This window comes from Stegostoma tigrinum, chromosome 14, assembly GCF_030684315.1.
Source record: "Stegostoma tigrinum isolate sSteTig4 chromosome 14, sSteTig4.hap1, whole genome shotgun sequence".
NCBI lineage: Eukaryota > Metazoa > Chordata > Chondrichthyes > Orectolobiformes > Stegostomatidae > Stegostoma > Stegostoma tigrinum.
In genome coordinates this window covers 19235859-19257175 of record NC_081367.1, presented here as the reverse complement: position 1 = coordinate 19257175, position 21317 = coordinate 19235859, and the positions used below count along the sequence as shown (strand labels likewise).

Here is a 21317-nt window from a genome sequence, read left to right as displayed (position 1 = left end):
CTTGTATGTTAATCACATATGATGAGCTTAAATTTGGAACATTCATTATGAATCTGGAATTAAACGTCAGTTTTAGCAACGGTCACCATAAAACTGTCAACTTTTTTTTAAAAAGCCATCTCTTTCAGTCAACATTTAGAAAGGAAAAGTGCCTGCCTTTACATATCACTCCAGAAACAGATAACTTAGATTGTTTCTTAACTGACCCTCCATAAAGGCTGGACAAGCCACTGAGCCACTACCCAACACTGTAAAACTAAAACAAATCATCATAATTATATAAATTGCCAATGTGTGAAATTTATTAGGAATACAAAAGATCACTTATGAGGAGAGAACAAATAAACAAGCTCTTCTACAGGCTAAATGTTAAAATACAAGTTGTGATTTATCATAGCACATACGTACTAATGCTATGAAAGATATTTCTAAAGTAATTAACACGCAGTGACGTTAACATTTCGGTAATGTCAGCTTCCTCGAATAACATAGCGATTTCGGGTTTTCAGAGTTCGATTGGACAGATCCATCAGGTAATTGGAATGTCATTTTTTAAGCAGTATGATAAGGCCTCCGAAACCTTCTCTCTGTACCACTCCACCGGGCAGACGTAACACCAAAAGGATTGTTGATTGATCCTTGATGTTGTAGTCAGAGAATGTTTTGTTATCCTCCAAATGTTTTTCGGCAAAAAGAAGGCGCAATTCGTTTGCCCCGGCTAATCCATAAAACACAAAGAGAAACGGAGAAGAATAAACAAATCTGAAAAAAAACTCAGTACATACTATAATGAAATGTGAGGCTGGATGAACACAGCAGGTCCAGCAGCATCTCAGGAGCACAAAAGCTGACGTTTCGGGCCTAGACCCTTCATCTGAGAGGGTGCATCCCTGGAAGAGTCTTCGCAGTGTGGTTAAAATTGTATCAGTGATAGTGGGAACTGCAGATGCTGGAGAATCCAAGAATCAGTGATAATGGGAACTGCAGATGCTGGAATCAGTGATAATGGGACCTGCAGATGCTGGATTCATTATCTTGGATTCTCCAGCATCTGCAGTTCCCATTATCACCAGTACACACTATGGTTAGTTCTTATTCCAATGTTAAATTTAAATAGATTTAGACCCCGCATCCCTCCGGAAAGCTAAATTCTAATGTTTGGAGTAGACGCTTAAAAATCCACCGATTTGAATCGGTATCATGCAGTTTAATTTTCAACCCGTACCACCAGGCGATGTGATTAACCATTCGATTCTTTAGCTGATTATTGTTACGAATTTGACAAGGCTACTCTTTTATGCAATTATTGCCCATGTACCTGTTCCTCCAGGGATTTTCTTCAGCAAGAGCTCCTTAAACTTGTGAACGGGCATTGCGTGAAATTCTGTCTCAGATTGTGAAACATCAACAGTTAGTCTTTCCCCTTTCAATCCCAGCACAAATACTTCATAGATTTTCCCCATTTTCCGGCCTGTATCTGTCTGTATAGACTGGAACTTGCAATCTATTTGGTGCGTAGTTTTCAAGATCAATTGCAAATACCATTGGTGCATTCAGTTTCACTTTTGATTTTGGTCAGCCTGATTGAAGAAAAGTACTAAACGAACTCATTGGCTTGCGACTGAAAACAACTTCCTCAATTTGCTCCATGTCAAATCCCCTTAATAAATTGAGAAGTGCTTTACAGCATTAAGGCCATCTCATAACACAATAAAATATTGCACACCACCGCCTTCTGAAGGGCAACTCGTGACTGACAATAAATGCTGGCCCAGCCTATGGCTTTCACTGACACAAGTGAATAAAGAAAAAAAAATTGCCGTGTTTGGAAAGGTAATCTGTATTTTCCACACTGCAACCCTGGTTGAGGCATAGTGGCTTGATTATTTACAGTTTTATTATTGTGGATTTTGATTCGGAGCTGCTGACATTGGAAAACATTATGACTATATAAGGGAGAGTTTTGTTCAATTGGTGTTTATACATATATATCAATAGCGACAGTAGTTACACACTTTATTAATTCTCTTGGCGCTGACTTGTATGTAATTTCATGCTTTAATGTGGTATGGCATTGAAACAGAAAAAATATACAAGCCAGGAGCAGGCCATTCGACCCCTCTAGCTTGCTCAACCATTCAACATGATTATAGTTGACGACGGAACTCAGTACCCTAATCCCACTCTGCCCCATATTACTTGATCCCTTTCGCCACAAGAGCTATATCTACCTCATTCTTGAGAACTGAATGTTTTGCCCTCAATCACTTTTGGTGTTAATGAATTCCACAGGCTTACTATTCTTTGGGTGAAGAAATGTTTTCTCAGTCTTTTTACTATTAAACTATGACCCCAGGTTCTGGACTCACCCAACATTGGGAACATCCTTCCCACATCTAAACTGTTTCATTCTATTAGAATTTTTTAAATGTCTATGAGATCCCCCTTCATTCACCTCAAGGCCAGCTTTGGTTGCCCCTCACACTTTTCTTCTATTCATTCATAAAATATAGTGTCACTGGTCAGTTGCCCATCCCTAAGAGTTAACCACATTGCTGAGGGTCTGGAGTCAGAAATAGGCCTAACCAGTTGAGGATAGTAGAGTTCCTTACCTACAGGTCACTGTGAACCAAACAGGTATTTTTGTGACAATTGGCAGTGGTTGCATAGTTGCCATTAATCTGGCTTTGTTCTCTTAAAAGAATTAAAATTTCATCATCTGCCCTGGGAGATTTGAAAGTAGGTCCCCAGAACTTCAGCTTGGGGTTTAAGATTACTGGTCCTGTGACATTACCATTAGATCACAACTTCACCCTGGCACCACATCCACAAATATTTACTCCATATACCACTGATGCACAGTGGCAGCAGCATGTACTACCTACAAGATAATTACAACAACTCCTTAATTTTCTTTAAGCAGCATCTTCCAAACACATGATTACTACCATTCAGAAGGACTTGAGCAGCAGATTCATGGCAAAACCACCACATGCAAGTTCCCACCATCCTGATGTTGAAATACAATCACCGGTCCTATGCTTGGAACTCTCTCCTAAAGGCACGGTGCAGATTTTTAAAAATCTACCCATTCAGAAATAGTATTACACACGTCTTACACAGGTGGTACTTGAACCCAGGCCATCTGGCTCAGAGATATGGATATTACCACTGTACCACAAGAGCTCTACAGTCATTGTGTGTGCACCTACAATTAGTAAGGTTAGATTACATGGAACAATAGAATTGGATCGGCAACCCCAGTGACCATGGCAACAACACTTTCCACAAGAGTGACACTCCCCAGCGACAGCACACTACCCAAGGACTGAGGAGTTGTTAACAGGTGAACAGCTAATAACAATGTGCACGTGCTCAGTTAGGATTTAAGTCGTTTGTGTGATCTATGGACTATGTATGTAATGCATAGACAGAGACCATGGAATGGAATGGCAAGTGTTTACACACAGTTTGATTAATGAATTATAATTTTCTTTTGATCAATTATAATACTTACTTGGAAGAGCTTAATAAATATAAATAATAGCCCATGCAATTTCTCGTACATTTACAAAAAGAGCGATGATCAGAGAAATGCGTTTTTACTTCGTGGTTGCAGGAACAGCAACTCATATTCCGCTTGGGAACCCTGCAGCCCAATGGTATCAATGTGGACTTCACAAGCTTCAAAATCTCCCCTTCCCCCACTGCATCCCAAAACCAGCCCAGTTCTTCCCCTCCCCCCACTGCATCCCAAAACCAGCCCAGTCTGCCTCTGCTTCCCTAACCTGTTCTTCCTCTCACCCATCCCTTCCTCCCACCTCAAGCCGCACCTCCAGTTCCTACCTACCACCTCATCCCGCCTCCTTGAACTGTCTGTCTTCCCTGGACTGACCTATCGCCTCCCTACCTCCCCACCTATACTCTCCTCTCCACCTATCTTCTTTTCTCTCCATCTTCGGTCCGCCTCCCCCTCTCTCCCTATTTATTCCAGAACCTTCTCCCCATCCCCCTCTCTGATGAAGGGTCTAGGCCCGAAACGTCAGCTTTTGTGCTCCTGAGATGCTGCTGGGCCTGCTGTGTTCATCCAGCCTCACATTTTATTATCTTTTACTTGGTGTATGGTTGGTTTTCTGTAGTCATGTGACGTCTACCTCTGCTGTGTGTGCATACCTGTGCAGACTGTGTCAGCCATTAAACAGGCACTTATGAAGCTTCATAATATCTAAGAACTTGGATTCTAAAATGGGGAAAATGGATTTTTGATTCCAGTTCTGTGAAGATCTGACTTTTTACAAAATGTTCAGCCAATTAAAAACATTGATTTTGAAACAGCATTAGCAAGAAGTCATGTGATATTTGCTAAATGACCAGCAAGCCAGCTTGGAGCTAATTTTTTGTGTGTTTCTATACTTTAATTTTACTTGCACCAGTGAGAGAGAAAAGAAACTGAAAGCAATTTGATGCAGGGGGAAGAGGCATAACTGCTGAAATTTGCTGTGTGGAAAACAACTGCAGCTCTGCCAACTGAGCAAGAAGGTTTAGCAGGGTGATAAAAGTAGCCTTTCACTGAGGTTTGAGTTTTTGTCAGGATATTGCTGATATTAAAGTGATGAGATCATTCTAATTGTTGTTGACTTGAGTACTGAAGTTTAAGATTTTTTTTCTTTGTACTGTAGTAAATGCTTATGTTCTCTTTTTAAAAGTACATTGGCATCCCCTTATAAATATGTACAGGAACTGACCTCCACAGTAAACAAATTAAAAATGAAACTTGTAATGTATGCCAGGTTTTACTTTGACAGCTGACTTCTGCAGTATTACTCTCAGCTAGGACTACAATACTTGAAATGGCACTCTTACTCTGGTTTTGTTTTCCAGTAAGAGTTGGTGTTTATGGAAATTGGAGATTGTTTGATATGAAGATTACACCCATATAGCATTTGTTTCATAGTTCTTTTTCCCCTGTTCCTGATTTCAAAGTTCACTTCAATTAACAGGGATATATTAAATTACATTGGCTTATACATTTCCTCCTCATTTTGTGTGTTTTATTTTAAATGGCAGTAACCTAGAAATTCAGTGGCAATACTTTTGGAATCCTGGTAAGTTAGGAGATAACCCATAGTATTGGTCATTGCAGTCCATCGACCATAAAGCCTATGTGTTGCTACAATGCATCAAACATTGCAGAGAATGAAATAAAACTGTGCTGTGGCTAACAACACATGGTCATTGTACAAGTGAAGCTGAATAGGGATAGTAGGGCCAGGGAAATGTAAGGGTTGGGTTGGGGGTTGTTCTGAGTCCATTCTATGTAAATATATAAAAACAGGAGAATAGCCCTTCTGGATGGGCATAGGTATATTCACCACTCGAAATTCCTCTTCGAGTTACATTATGTCCTGATTTGGGCATAAATCATTGTTTCTTCATCTGAACTTAATAGAAATCTAGCAAAACTCTCCACAACAGCTCTGTGAAGATAGCTACACCACAGGAACTGTTCAACAGAGAAGGCTACCAGAACATTTTAAATGAGGAGGGAGCCAATAAAGGCTGCCGTTGCCAGTAACATCAACATCCTTGAAGTGAATAACTACACTCAACTCTTCCATGAGCTGAGGAATTTGAGGATAATGGTCTTTAAATTGTTCTTCTCTGATGATGAAACAACCATTTATTTTGGGTTTAATTGAGGCAAAACACAAGATGGAGAGCAGCTAACCCACTCCCTGGAAGCGAGTTGTCATTGAAATAATGAGGTTGCAATCATATGGTAACTTCCATTTGCAGATTGAATCCTGACCATTCAAGTTCCCTAGATCTTGGAAGGAAAAGACAGTTTTGGGGAAGACATAACTGCTTTTACAGCACGGCCAGCAGGTGTACCCTCTTGATGCTCCAAACTACCTGCTTCCCTTGTATAGACCCCATAACATCCCTCCCATATTGAAGTACTCCATCCAAAACACCTCCACAAACACTCAGTAGTTGCACCCACTCGTCAGTCAGAATTCGGACATCATCCTTTGATCTGACTCATTGCAATGTCAAGCATCAGTTCAACGTCCTTCCCAAACCCCACCATGGAGTTGCATGGTTCGGGACCTGGAACGCTAGCATCAGCAGTAGTTTGCTTCAAACCACCCCTCTACACTGACATCTTGATTGGCATCCCATTTTTAAAAATGTGTGCCGATGCGTTGACTAAAACTCCAACCCTCTGGTCAGGAAATGCATCTTTGTCAATATCATAGCCAATTATTCAAAAGGAAAAAACAGAGATGACAGAGACATTCATCAGATAAAAGAGCAACAATTGATAGATCATGATTAGTCAGTTGACAAAATTATTATAAGCAAAGATGCTATTTGTACTTTTCAGTTTATGTTACCCTGCGTACTATAAACCACCGATAAACAGATTCTGTTGAGCGAGATATCTTTAAGTTTATTTACATTATCTTTTGACAGGCTAATAATATCACAGATGTGCAAATAAATCTGAAGTTCTGTGTTTGTTGATGTTACTACAGTACACATACACACACATAACTAATTGACTACAATAACTCCATTATATAGAAAGAATGTGAAAGTGAGGCCTGCATTTTTACTCCAGAAGGACATATGTTATGATGTCATATACCTGTCTTAATGATACAAAGTTGTCATATCTGGAATCTATTCCAAAATACAACATGCAGTGCATTATACTTGACTAATTTCTCAGCAGATGTAGTCTGAACTGTTGAATGTCTCTGTTGCTTGTGCTTCTTCACAGTGGCTCAGTGTTTAGCACTGTTGCCTCACAGCACCAAGGACTTGGGTTCAATTCCACTCTTGGGCAACTGTCTGTGTGGTGTTTGCACCTTCTCCCTGTGTCTGACTGACCCTTGACCTAGGCACTCCACTTGCCTAACACCTTAAACATCTGCCTACCCAGCCATTACCAATCCACCTACCTACTTAATTCACCAAGTTGACCACTTATCATACTCATTTATCTATCTTACCTATTCATGTTCATGTATTTATCCTTGCACCCATTCCAGCAGAGCATTAAAAGAGGAGCAAACTCTATTCCACTGTGACTGAGCTCTCTGAGAAGTTGTTGCTTTCTGCATTTCTCGGAAAGGTGGTCACACAAGACGTGGCAAGAAACTCAAAGCAACATTGAATCAGGGTATAAGTTTGAGTGGAGCTGAAATTTAATGATGATTGCTGCTCCCCGAAGATCCAGATTTTCTTTCCTGAAGACTTGCTAGTTATGATTCTGGCATATATCAAAGAAAACAACTTTCTAATCACTGAACTTATTCCGTGACAAAGTCAGTATTTAGGATTTAGGTTTCATGCAATATGAACCGTTCCTTTCTTGAGTCTAAGTCTGTGCACTTTGCAGTTGGATTTTAGAATCTCAAAATGCTATAGACTGTTATCATCATTTTCATCAGCTGTAGTGTAGTGCAAATGCCACTGGACTAGTATTCTTAATGTTCAAGCAAATGTGTGGGACGGAAGTATAAATCAAAGTACGAATATACGTACAAAGATACCAAACAGGAACAGAAGTAGACATCAATCCTTCAAGCTGCTCTACCATTAACAGATTGTAGTTGATCCATTCATGATCCAAATTCCACATTTCCATTTATTCCAATAACCACTGATACCTTGCCTAACATGGATCTATCCATATCTGTCTTAACAATATTCAATGACACACTTCCACCACCTCCTGAGATAATGTGTTCAAAAGTCTGAGAACATTCTGAGAGAAAAAAATTCTCCTCATCCCTGTCCTCAAAGATCAAGCCCTAATTTTAAACAGTGTCCCCTAGTTCTGCACTCACCTACAAAATCCTTTCCTGGCCACCTTGTCAAGATCATCCAGGATCTTAAAGACTTCAATCAAATCATCCCTCACTGTTTTAATTTCTAGTGAAAAGAAGCCAATCTGCCAAATCTTTCCGATAAGATAACCTGCTCTTTCCAGGTCTCAAATTAATAAACCTTTTCTGACCTGCCTCCAAATGCATTTGCATCCGTCTTTGAGTAAGGAGACGGAAACCTCACAGAGTTTGAGATGATGCTTTGTTAATGCTCTGTATGACTGAAACATCACATCTTTAGCCTTATGTTCAAATTTTTTCATAATGAAGAATATCATTCTATTAACTTTCTTAATCACGTGCTCTACTTGCATACAAACTTTTTGTGACATGTCAAGAACATCTAGGTCCCTCTGTAACTTGTAATTGTGCGCAGTTCTCCATTTATATAATATATAATTATACACGCATTTACATTCATTTTTCCCAAATGAACAACTTCATATTTTTCTATTATATTTACATTATACTGTATTTGCCAATTTTTTGCTCATTTGCTCAACTTATATACAGCCTCTGCAGCCTTGTTATGCCATCTTCAATCCTCATCTCCCTCTCTCCCTATTTATTTCACAACCCCCTTCCCCTCCCCCATTTCTGATGAAGGGTCTCCGCCCGAAACATCAGCTTCCTGCTCCTAAGATGCTGCTTGGCCTGCTGTGTTCATCCAGCTCTACACCTTGTTATCTCAGATTCGCCAGCATTTGCAGTTCCTATTACCTCTTCACAATATGCTTTCCTCGTTTGCTTTATGTCATCTGCCACTATTCCTTCAATCCCCAACTATATCACTGATTGAGGTTGTGAAAACGGCTCAGCGTAGATAATTGCAGGACCCCACACATCACATCTTGCTGATCTCTGGTTTATGCATACTCTTTGTTTTCTGCTGCCAGCCAATCTACTTGTATGTTAATCACATATGATGAGCTTAAATTTGGAACATTCATTATGAATCTGGAATTAAACGTCAGTTTTAGCAACGGTCACCATAAAACTGTCAACTTTTTTTTAAAAAGCCATCTCTTTCAGTCAACATTTAGAAAGGAAAAGTGCCTGCCTTTACATATCACTCCAGAACCAGATAACTTAGATTGTTTCTTAACTGACCCTCCATAAAGGCTGGACAAGCCACTGAGCCACTACCCAACACTGTAAAACTAAAACAAATCATCATAATTATATAAATTGCCAATGTGTGAAATTTATTAGGAATACAAAAGATCACTTATGAGGAGAGAACAAATAAACAAGCTCTTCTACAGGCTCAATGTTAAAATACAAGTTGTGATTTATCATAGCACATACGTACTAATGCTATGAAAGATATTTCTAAAGTAATTAACACGCAGTGACGTTAACATTTCGGTAATGTCAGCTTCCTCGAATAACATAGCGATTTCGGGTTTTCAGAGTTCGATTGGACAGATCCATCAGGTAATTGGAATGTCATTTTTTAAGCAGTATGATAAGGCCTCCGAAACCTTCTCTCTGTACCACTCCACCGGGCAGACGTAACACCAAAAGGATTGTTGATTGATCCTTGATGTTGTAGTCAGAGAATGTTTTGTTATCCTCCAAATGTTTTTCGGCAAAAAGAAGGCGCAATTCGTTTGCCCCGGCTAATCCATAAAACACAAAGAGAAACGGAGAAGAATAAACAAATCTGAAAAAAAACTCAGTACATACTATAATGAAATGTGAGGCTGGATGAACACAGCAGGTCCAGCAGCATCTCAGGAGCACAAAAGCTGACGTTTCGGGCCTAGACCCTTCATCTGAGAGGGTGCATCCCTGGAAGAGTCTTCGCAGTGTGGTTAAAATTGTATCAGTGATAGTGGGAACTGCAGATGCTGGAGAATCCAAGAATCAGTGATAATGGGAACTGCAGATGCTGGAATCAGTGATAATGGGACCTGCAGATGCTGGATTCATTATCTTGGATTCTCCAGCATCTGCAGTTTCCATTATCACCAGTACACACTATGGTTAGTTCTTATTCCAATGTTAAATTTAAATAGATTTAGACCCCGCATCCCTCCGGAAAGCTAAATTCTAATGTTTGGAGTAGACGCTTAAAAATCCACCGATTTGAATCGGTATCATGCAGTTTAATTTTCAACCCGTACCACCAGGCGATGTGATTAACCATTCGATTCTTTAGCTGATTATTGTTACGAATTTGACAAGGCTACTCTTTTATGCAATTATTGCCCATGTACCTGTTCCTCCAGGGATTTTCTTCAGCAAGAGCTCCTTAAACTTGTGAACGGGCATTGCGTGAAATTCTGTCTCAGATTGTGAAACATCAACAGTTATTCTTTCCCCTTTCAATCCCAGCACAAATACTTCATAGATTTTCCCCATTTTCCGGCCTGTATCTGTCTGTATAGACTGGAACTTGCAATCTATTTGGTGCGTAGTTTTCAAGATCAATTGCAAATACCGTTGGTGCATTCAGTTTCACTTTTGATTTTGGTCAGCCTGATTGAAGAAAAGTACTAAACGAACTCATTGGCTTGCGACTGAAAACAACTTCCTCAATTTGCTCCATGTCAAATCCCCTTAATAAATTGAGAAGTGCTTTACAGCATTAAGGCCATCTCATAACACAATAAAATATTGCACACCACCGCCTTCTGAAGGGCAACTCGTGACTGACAATAAATGCTGGCCCAGCCTATGGCTTTCACTGACACAAGTGAATAAAGAAAAAAAAATTGCCGTGTTTGGAAAGGTAATCTGTATTTTCCACACTGCAACCCTGGTTGAGGCATAGTGGCTTGATTATTTACAGTTTTATTATTGTGGATTTTGATTCGGAGCTGCTGACATTGGAAAACATTATGACTATATAAGGGAGAGTTTTGTTCAATTGGTGTTTATACATATATATCAATAGCGACAGTAGTTACACACTTTATTAATTCTCTTGGCGCTGACTTGTATGTAATTTCATGCTTTAATGTGGTATGGCATTGAAACAGAAAAAATATACAAGCCAGGAGCAGGCCATTCGACCCCTCTAGCTTGCTCAACCATTCAACATGATTATAGTTGACGACGGAACTCAGTACCCTAATCCCACTCTGCCCCATATTACTTGATCCCTTTCGCCACAAGAGCTATATCTACCTCATGCTTGAGAACTGAATGTTTTGCCCTCAATCACTTTTGGTGTTAATGAATTCCACAGGCTTACTATTCTTTGGGTGAAGAAATGTTTTCTCAGTCTTTTTACTATTAAACTATGACCCCAGGTTCTGGACTCACCCAACATTGGGAACATCCTTCCCACATCTAAACTGTTTCATTCTATTAGAATTTTTTAAATGTCTATGAGATCCCCCTTCATTCACCTCAAGGCCAGCTTTGGTTGCCCCTCACACTTTTCTTCTATTCATTCATAAAATATAGTGTCACTGGTCAGTTGCCCATCCCTAAGAGTTAACCACATTGCTGAGGGTCTGGAGTCAGAAATAGGCCTAACCAGTTGAGGATAGTAGAGTTCCTTACCTATCGGTCACTGTGAACCAAACAGGTATTTTTGTGACAATTGGCAGTGGTTGCATAGTTGCCATTAATCTGGCTTTGTTCTCTTAAAAGAATTAAAATTTCATCATCTGCCCTGGGAGATTTGAAAGTAGGTCCCCAGAACTTCAGCTTGGGGTTTAAGATTACTGGTCCTGTGACATTACCATTAGATCACAACTTCACCCTGGCACCACATCCACAAATATTTACTCCATATACCACTGATGCACAGTGGCAGCAGCATGTACTACCTACAAGATAATTACAACAACTCCTTAATTTTCTTTAAGCAGCATCTTCCAAACACATGATTACTACCATTCAGAAGGACTGGAGCAGCAGATTCATGGCAAAACCACCACATGCAAGTTCCCACCATCCTGATGTTGAAATACAATCACCGGTCCTATGCTTGGAACTCTCTCCTAAAGGCACGGTGCAGATTTTTAAAAATCTACCCATTCAGAAATAGTATTACACACGTCTTACACAGGTGGTACTTGAACCCAGGCCATCTGGCTCAGAGATATGGACATTACCACTGTACCACAAGAGCTCTACAGTCATTGTGTGTGCACCTACAATAAGTAAGGTTAGATTACATGGGATCCAGGGAGAACTAGCCATTTGGATGCATAACTGGCTTGACAGGTGGAGACAGAAGTGGTGGAGTTGCTTTTTCGACAGGAGGTCTGTGACCAGCTGTGTGCCACAAGGATTGGTGCTGGGTCTACTCTTTTTTGTCATTTATATAAATGATTTGGATGTGAATGTAGAAGGTATGGTTAGGAAGTTTGCAGATGGCACCAAAATTGGTAGTATAGTGGAGGGCCAAGAAAGTTATCTCAGAGCACAATGGGACCTTGATCAGATGGGTCAATGGGCTGAGAAGTGGCAGATGAAGTTTAATTTTGACGAATGAGAGGTACTGCATTTCAGAAAGGAAAATCAGGGGAGGGCTTATATACTTAATAATAAGGTCCTGGGGAGTGTTGCTAAACAAAGAGACCTTGGAATGTAGGCTCATAGATCCTTGAAAGTGGAGTCCTAGGTAGACAGGACAGTGAAGAAGGCATTTAGTACAGTGATAATGGGATAATTCATCCAGCTTCACACTTTGTTATCTGAGGCATTTGGTACATTTGCCTTTGTTGGTCAGTGCAGCGAGTATAACAGTTGGGAGGTCGTGCTGTGGCTGTACAGTACATTAGTTAGGCCACTTTGGAGTACTCTGTTTAGTTCTGGTTTCCCTGCTATAGGAAGGATGTTGTGAAACTTGAAAGGGTTCAGAAAAGATTAACAAGAATGCTGCCAGGGTTGGAGGGTTTGAGCTATAGGGAGAGGCTGAATAGGCTGGGGCTATTTTCCCTGGAGTGTCAAAGGCTGAAGGATGACCTTACAGCAGTTTTTAAAACCACGAGGGTCATGGGCAGAGTGAACAGCCAAGGCCTTTTCCTCCATGGTAGAGGAATCCAAAACCTGAGGGTATGGTTTATGGTGAGATGGGCAAGATTTAAAAGGAACCTAAGGGGCAACTTTTTTTCCCGCGGGTGGTGCCTCTATGGAACGAAATGTCAGAGCAAGTGGCGGAGGCTGGTACAATTTCAATATTTAAGAGACATCTGGATACTTACATGAATAGGAAGGGATGAGGGCCAAACGCTGGCAAATGGGACTAGAGTAATTTAGGCTACAGAGTCGGCTTGGACGAATAGGAGTGAACGGTGTGTTTCCGTGCTGTGACTGATTCCGATCTGTGACTCTAGGACTCTGTCTCAACTTCGTCAGCCTTAAAAACCAAGCAAACTTCTGTAAGTAAGTAACGTTACTGTGTGGGTCACGTTAGTTCTGGCAATCACAATCAGTGTACCCTCCCGCGCCAAAACAAGCAGTCAGCCCTACAGTACTAATTTCCTTAGCTTTAGTTCGAAATCTTGCCCTGTTTGCGAAGTTTTTTTAGGCGATAAAAAAGGTTGCTGGAAATGTGACAATAAAGTAAATCAGTGAATGGTGTGCATTTCTGGAGGTTGCATTTGCAGTGGTGCGTGTCGCTAAGCTTCAGTTGTGCCAAGCAACAGGAACGGAGAGTTTCGCTTTCTCTCCCTGTTCTGAAACGATGACAAAGACCGCAGCTTCTGTAAATATTTCAGAGCTGCAGTTATGGCATCCTGGAAAGTCACCGATTGTCGTCGCTCCGAACCTGCAAGGTCGTGTCAGAGAAGTCCCAGGTCTGCAACAGAGGTATCCCATACTTGGGAGCACAGCAAGAAGAATGTCGGGAGGACAGAGCAGAGCCGAGCTACAGTGAGCTCCGAGCTCCAGGTCACAGCGACGAGGCCCGGCTCCTCTGTAAACCGGGACGGCGCCCCGTCATTGTCCGTGCAGACACAGCTCATGAAGACGCGAACAACACAGGTAATAACGGAACACATCCCTGCTACCGTGTCTCCTGCTAATTACTAGAGTTCTGCAAAGGAAAGGATATTTGTGAGTTTATGTCCTTCGCCCCAACTGCCCCCAAGTATATTTACTCCTCTCGCCACCGCCAATTCTCTTTGTTACTTGTCATAGAACACTAAAGACAAATGATTTACTGGTATAATCTTGCATTTTGACAACATCTAAGGCTCGGCATTTATTCAAAATCTGGAATCCTGTCTGTAAAGATACACTCAGAAAGGCATTCTGCATTGGTAATCCCTCTGCCAAATTTTGTTTGACAGCATGCTTGGAATGTTTCACATTGTAAAAGGCACTATAACAATGCACGCCGTTCTTATAGGGTGGGCATGACGGGAATCAAAACACACTGCCGCCCACGGGTGAAACAGTTCTCCAGTTTAATAGACAAGCACAGATTACGGGTTGATGGGAAGGCGTTTGTGATGCAGTGGTACTGTCCCTACCTTTGAGCCAGGAGTCCACGTGCTGAACAGATTGATTAGAAAATAACAAGAGTTGCTGGGTTGAATTAGTGCCGCTGACAGCACCTGATTGCCATTGCACTGGATTTTACATGGCCAGGGATTTGCGTGTGTGCAAGAATGTGCTGCAGCATTTTGATTTCCACAGGCAGCTAATTGTTCACCTTGAGAGGCACAGGAAATTTCTTGCTTGTCTCATGAAATTCAAAATTTAGAAAATTCTCATGAGGCCCAGCTGCCAGTGATAGAATAGAGGACATTTTCATCTCATGATTTCGGAGATGTTTCAACGCACACTTCATATAAACAATATCTTGAAATGTTGTAATTACCATGTTATATGGTATATTTAAACTGTCTTAGAAATGTACTGCCGGGAAACAGATCTTTAGTCCAACTCATCCTTCCGGGCCAAATATCCTAGATCTAATTCTATTTGCCAGCATTAAGCCCTTATCCTTGTAAACCTTTTTTACCCCTCCAGATGTCCTTTAAATGTTGAAATTGTACCAACCTCCACCACTTTGCCTGGCAGCTTCTTTCATACACACACCACCCTCTGTGTGAAAAAGTTGTTCCTTTGGTCCCTTTTAAATCTTGCCCCTCTCACTAGACAGCTCTGTAAACTCTGTGTTAAAACTTCGCTTTTCAAAGAAAAAGGACAAAACAACCACTTAAAGCCACACATCATCACAAGATTAAAATATTTCATCATATTGATACTCCTCGTTTAATGTGATTGATAACTGGAATTGCAGTTTGACTGGACCGAGTAAATTTCATCAACTTGTCTTTGTATCCATTTTTGGATACAAAACCTCTAGTTTTGGATCCCCATATTCTGTGGAAAAAGACCTTGTCTATTTACCCTATCCATGCCCCTCATGATTTTATAAACCTCCATAAGGTCACTCCTCAGCCTCCATTGCTCCAGGGAAAATAGTCCCAGCTGTTCAGCCTTTCTCAATAGTTCAATCCCTCGAGCCCTGACAACATTGTTGTAAATTTTTTCTGAGCTTTTTCAAGTTTCACAACATCCTTCCTTCAGCAGGGAGACGAGAGTTGCACACCATTTTCCAAAACAGCCTTCTACAATAAAAATGAATACAAAGACAGGTGGATGGAATTTTTTCAGTTGTGTTTCAATAAACTGTGTTTTGCTTAACATCAAGTAGTTTGACCGTTCAAATTACATCTGGAACACAGCATCTCACATTTACCTTAAAAAAATACAAAATTAGGATCTAGGCTTCTTTCTTAATATATTTTGAGGGTTCTAGTCTGGTCCATGACAATGTTGAAGAGGTGATGGTTTTATACAGTGGAAACTTTGTGCCTGGTTGCTGATTTTGGAACAAATTATGCTCAAGATTACTGTCTTCAAAATTATTCTTCATATTTTTTCTTAAACTTGTTTTCATATCCAAACCTGAATGCTGACACAGAAGACACAAATCAGCAGTATTTTAACTTTTTAAAAAAATACAGATGTTGTCAGACCTGCTGTGTTTCTGCAGCACTTTTGTTTTTGTGTCTTACAAAATCATAGAATGTTTATAGCACAGAAGGAGACAAAATGGTCCATCAAGTTTGTCCACTTCCCTGCAAGAACAATTTATCTCATCCTACTTCCTCTCCTTCCTTCCAAATATTTTCTTGTCAGCATCTTACCAAATTCTCTTTTGTAAAAATAGCATTTTTCTTCATGTTGCCTTTGTTTTTTTTTGCCAAACAGTTTAGTTCCAACGCCAAAGTTCTCAACATTTAAAGAAAATCTTCCGTAATTCAGCCACACATCTCTCATAACTTCTAAGGATAGCAATCACAGTTACCTCAATCTGTCAATGGAAGTAAAGTCCATCATTTCTGAAACAATTTTATATGTTCTCTTCCGCTCCCTTCCCCATTGCCAAACTTTCAACAGTGTGGCCCCAGAATCAGACACAATGCTTCCATTAAGATTGAACCAGTGTCTTCTAAAGGTTCATCTTATCTTCCATACTATTGTATTTTATGCCTTTATAAAGCCCAGATCCCATATTCATGTTGACTAATTTCTCAGCCTACCTTGCCACCATTTGTATGCATTTTCACCCACATCTCTCGCTTTCTGTGGCCTCTTTAGATTTCCCTCATTCTTCGACCCAAAATGTATCACCTCAGATTTGTCAACTAGCTACATTTTTGGTAAATTTATTAATCATGTTTGTTTTTGTTTAAAAGTCTAAAGTAGCAGAGTACTCCAGGACAATAGCTGAAGGGCACAGGGTCAGGGACCTAAGAGGCCTAACATGTTACACCAACGTCAGTCTAATAACTTGGTTTGGCAAGTAAATCTAAATATTCTGCTTGTGGTTAGAACACATTTAAAACACTCCTAAGAGTTGCTTTATCTCATATATCGACAATTTATAGACTGATTTGTTGCAAAAAAAGCTTCTAAAAGTATGTAAGACTTCCCTACTAAATTTTCTTTTCCTTTACTTATTTCATAAATACATTGCTGACAAGTTTACAGATCTTATTTGTTTTTGTTTAAAAGATCTATCGCAGCAGAATATAGACTAATGAAATAGCTGAAATTTTATAATGGATTCACTCTATATCACAGTATATTCAATTGACCTGATATATGCTCTGTTGATTAAAAGCAAAGACTTCCAGATAGGTCATACAATGAAACAAACAGGAGAGAAATCTGATCTTGAGTTTTCAGACATGAAATGTACAATCAAAATAAGTGTCATGGAATAAACAAAGGTCCCAGAAAGGAATCCACAGTAAGCATGAACAATTTTTAAAATTGACGGAATGAATAAAAAATATACATTTTCACTTTTTTTCATACATTTATTTGAAAAATGACATCTTGTTGCAAGGACTGTCTGTGCTTTACATTGCTGTGTTAATTCTTGGAGAAGTTAGGTTTATTAAATCCATAGTAGTGGATTGACTTATGAAGAAGCAATATGCTTCCAACTTAATAGAAAATATTATTTTACATAAGATTTTTTCTGAAACGAATTCAAGTTCCACACATTCAAGAAAGGTGAATGAAACATATGTTGAAGCAATCTTAAATGTATCAAAAGTACTAATCTCATCAGTGCATTCAAGAATTGCTTACTTGAGGTATTTATAAATTGTTCAACCATGTCAAAGAAGTTCTACTTCTTGAGAAGTGTTGGAGCCGTCACATTATTTTTATTTTATACTTTTATTAATTTTGGTTTGGAGCTGTAAACTGGTAACGGTGACTTTTGATTGCAGGATAACAGTTGGTATTAAAAGGAAAATAGATCAAACAAGAGCTAATGGGAACTGCAGTTGCTGGAGAGTCCGAGTTAACAAAGTGTGGAGCTGGATGAATACAGCAGGCCAAGCAGCACAAGATGCTGCTTGGCCTCCTGTGTTCATCCAGCTCCACACTTTGTTATAGATCAAAAAAGACTTTGTTTAATTGGATGACGAGGCCTGGAAATTAATTGCTGGTTGGTTCCTGGTCGAAAGATTTGGCAGATGCTTCATCACTGGGGAAGAGCATTATGTTTAACCAGATAACAGAAGATGGCAATTAATTAGATCTATACTTCAGAATTGGTTGCAGCAAATCTGGAAAAGACCTTTTGCTCAAGTAGGTGGCATATGTGGGATGGTAACTGTACAGGAGACTGTCAGTCTGTCAGGAAATGATCAGAGTTTGAGTTGGGTTTTTGGCCTGGGTTTACGATAAAAGAGCCACTAATACTACAGCATCAAGATTTCACAGCTCCCTGCCTACCTCCCCTTAGCAGTTCTTGGAAGCTCAGAGAATAAAAAAACTAAATCACAGTTATTACTGCCTGAATGAACTGTAAATGTGACCCTGGTGGACATCTTCAGAAAATTGTTGAAGAAACCATCATCTATGCCTGTGGAACAATACATCATGAAAATCATTTCTAGCTAATCTGGCTAGTTTTGTTATTTTCTTTGATTTATCCCTAAACTGTGTTTTCTGTCTGCCTTTTGTGTGAGTAGGGCTGGAAACCCAGGTTTACGTTTTGCTCTGCTGAACACTATAATTGGTAATAAGCTGCCAAGATTTTGATTAAGACAGCAACTGGTGTCTGGAATTGGTTATTCACAGAATCTGGGAAACATTATTCAAAAATTTGGTTAGAAACCATTAGGATCAATTTTGTTGGTTTTTGAAAGTATTAATTTTACTTATTACTTACTAGAAGTATTAATTAATTACGAATACAGAGATAGAAAGGCTCATTTTATTTGTCTGTCTGTCTCCATGCCATAACAAAAGGCAAGTTTTATGATCCCTTATCAAATACATCTCCTTTCTGCTTCTAATACTGAACCACACATAAATCACAAAGTTGCAATCAACCAGATAGATTCCTAAGCATTTGCAACACAGGCACCCCACAGATGCAATATGTTCATTATTGGAGTAGTTGAAAACTAATCTTGTTTTCTCTCAGTGCCTTGAATCTCCCTTTGCTTTCAAATATTTATCCAACATTTAGTTTTGAAAATTCCAGTTTCCTCTATTCTCTGTGATTAAATATCCCATTTCCTAACAATCTTAAAAAGAAGTTTTTAATCATTTTTAAAATTTCATTCATGAAATGTGGTCATTGCTGCTTGACTAGCATTTATTGTCCATTCCCAATTGTCCTGGAGAATGCGATGGTGAGCTGCCTTCACGTACCACTGTAGATGCTGGATGTAGATATATACTCAGTGCTGCTAGGAAGGAAGCTCCAGGACTTTGCCACTGTGACTGTTGTTATGAGCAAGCCCCATTTATTAGTGTTTCAGATGAGATGCTCCAAATTATTAACGTCTTGGGTGAGGAAGAATGACTGACTCTGGTTAATCGCATCAAGGTTAATTTAAAAAGGACCTTTCTCTTTGTGGACATCTTTCTCCCCAACCAAGCTAATGTTTTAAAAGGAGTCAAATTACCAGGCTTTCTTAAGTTAATAAAATACTGAGTTTATTAGTTTCTAAACACAAAAAGAAACAATAATTCAACACATGTACGCAGATTAGGGCCAAGATGCAAATCTGATTTTTCTTTCAAATTAAGTCTGAGTCATTTGTGAAGAGGGGATAGTATTAAGTTGTAGCTGTAACATGAGGTGGTACTGATAGTGTTGACACTGATAGTTGAACATTTAATTGTCGGTTTGTGTTTACAGTTTGAATACAATTATTTTTCCTGGTTCCTTTCAACAGTGGCTGGCAGCCAGCACTTAAAATTAGAGAGTATTTTCTTAATGTTAGGAAGTATTTTCTAAAGTTAGAGAGTATTTTTTTCCCTTTACCTGCAGTATACAAGTGCATAATGGCTGTTCTCACACTGTCAGCTTCACAGCACATGATTCCACACACTTGTAGGTCAGGCCTCGAACATGTGCAGAACAAGGGTTGCAGTTGGTTTTTAATCCCCACAAAGGTGAAACATAACCAGAGGGAATCAGCTTCTTGTAATCGATTCCCTTTTCAGTCTTTTTTGAAGTTTTCCTAACTCTCTTCAAGTGTGGACATTCCAAGGGTCTGTACAACACTCTGCAAGACAATCATTCTAGTTATCCTTTACTATCAACTGTAGTGCCCTCATTTAATGAAAACACATGCTGGAATTAAAAGTTTAATAATTCCATAAGAACCTCAAACTTTTGATCTGCCATCATGACATAATGAAGGAACTTTTTAAAAGAGAGTTTGAAATTAATTATCTTCTGTTCTTGCCTCCCTAAGCAGAGGAAATATATTGGGTTTGTCTTTCTTTACGCGATCAACAACTCTTACGATTAAGTGAATCTATATTAATTCCTTTCTTGGGCTCCTCTGCTCCAGTGAAAATAGACCTGGATTTTCATGTTGTCTTCATAAAAGTCAGCCAGAGTATGCTATCAAAATAGCTGTAAGGCTGTTGGCATGTTCATGAGTGAATGATACAGCATCTTAAAGGGATTAGCTGATGTGTGATTATCTGTCATTGTCCAAAAGTAGCTTTCCCAAGTTTCAAGATAACAAAGTGTGGAGCTGGATGAACACAGCAGGGCAAGCAGCATCTTAGGAGCACAAAAGCTGACGTTTCGGGCCCAGACCCTTTCTCTCTAATGAAGGGTCTAGGCCCGAAACATCAGCTTTTGTGCTCCTAAGATGCTGCTTGGCCTGCTGTGTTCATCCAGCTCCACACTTTGTTATCTTGGATTCTCCAGCATCTGCAGTTGCCAGCATCCCTTTCCCAAGTTTCATCTCTTTGCCATTAGCTTCCTTAACTGGTAGACTTCTTAACAATTCAAATTTAGAGTCACTCTGTACCTACCAAATTCTGAAGCAGAGTTCCTTACAATGCTGCCATCCCCCTCTTGGTGTTCATTGATGTATAGCCCAGCATCTAGAATGCTGTTTAAATCAGCCTCAGCTTGCAAATGCTTTGGTAAGGATAAGATCTTCTCTTTCTTGCCTTTGACCTTTTTGAGTACCAGGAGAACTGAGAGGCATGTATAAGTCAGTGTTTCAGTTGGGTTTGTACAAAGTATTAGTTCAGAAACTGAGCTGTCATATATATATGTATATATACAGTGGCTACAGGACCAAGTCAGAGACTAAGAATCCTGTAGCGACTCATCTCCTGAGCCCCCAAACCACAACACTCGAGGAACTTGCTGCTATACAAGACCGACTAGCCTGCTTGATTTTTATCACATGCACAGACATTCATTGACTCCACCACCAACACTCAGCGCTTTCTACAAGATGCAATTCAAAAATTCACCATAGCTCCATACATAGTACCTTCCAAATCCACAACAATGATCATCTAGAAGGTCAAGGGCAGCAGATACCTGGGAATGCTACCATCTGCAATATCTCTTCAAAGTTCCTCACTATTTTGACTTGGAAATATATCTTCCCCCATGATGGTATTATTGGTCTGTCTGAGCGA

At 39.7% G+C, this 21317-nt stretch overlaps 3 protein-coding genes across 3 annotated transcripts in view; 1 reads left to right on the top strand and 2 right to left on the bottom strand.

Moving 5' to 3' along the window:
* Nucleotides 1-386: 386 nt before the first annotated feature.
* LOC132210505 (uncharacterized) lies at nucleotides 387-1741 on the bottom strand. The gene is made up of 2 exons (XM_059650865.1): nucleotides 1319-1741; nucleotides 387-718 (listed from the first exon to the last, which is right to left on the bottom strand). The coding sequence occupies exons 1-2, from the start codon at nucleotides 1551-1553 to the stop codon at nucleotides 546-548; spliced, it is 408 nt and encodes a 135-aa protein (XP_059506848.1). The 5' UTR covers nucleotides 1554-1741; the 3' UTR covers nucleotides 387-545.
* Nucleotides 1742-9099: 7358 nt separating this feature from the next.
* LOC125457925 (uncharacterized) lies at nucleotides 9100-10544 on the bottom strand. Its single transcript, XM_048542722.2, has 2 exons — nucleotides 10121-10544; nucleotides 9100-9520 (listed from the first exon to the last, which is right to left on the bottom strand). The coding sequence occupies exons 1-2, from the start codon at nucleotides 10353-10355 to the stop codon at nucleotides 9348-9350; spliced, it is 408 nt and encodes a 135-aa protein (XP_048398679.1). The 5' UTR covers nucleotides 10356-10544; the 3' UTR covers nucleotides 9100-9347.
* Nucleotides 10545-13317: 2773 nt separating this feature from the next.
* LOC125457850 (ubl carboxyl-terminal hydrolase 18-like) overlaps nucleotides 13318-21317 on the top strand; it is a 45917-nt gene continuing 37917 nt past the window's right edge. Inside the window, exon 1 of the mRNA XM_048542540.2 lies at nucleotides 13318-13847. Coding sequence (XP_048398497.1) covers nucleotides 13593-13847 — 255 coding nt within the window. The 5' untranslated portion in view covers nucleotides 13318-13592. The remainder of the gene's footprint in view (nucleotides 13848-21317) is intronic.

Excerpts from the sequence above, each read along its gene's own strand:
- LOC132210505 (XM_059650865.1), bottom strand. The coding sequence starts at position 1,553 with ATGCACCAATGGTATTTGCAATTGATCTTGAAAACTACGCACCAAATA. Across the intron at positions 719-1,318 it reads GAAAATCCCTGGAGGAACAG|CCGGGGCAAACGAATTGCGC; the intron begins GTACATGGGCAA and ends TTTATGGATTAG.
- LOC125457925 (XM_048542722.2), bottom strand. The coding sequence starts at position 10,355 with ATGCACCAACGGTATTTGCAATTGATCTTGAAAACTACGCACCAAATA. Across the intron at positions 9,521-10,120 it reads GAAAATCCCTGGAGGAACAG|CCGGGGCAAACGAATTGCGC; the intron begins GTACATGGGCAA and ends TTTATGGATTAG.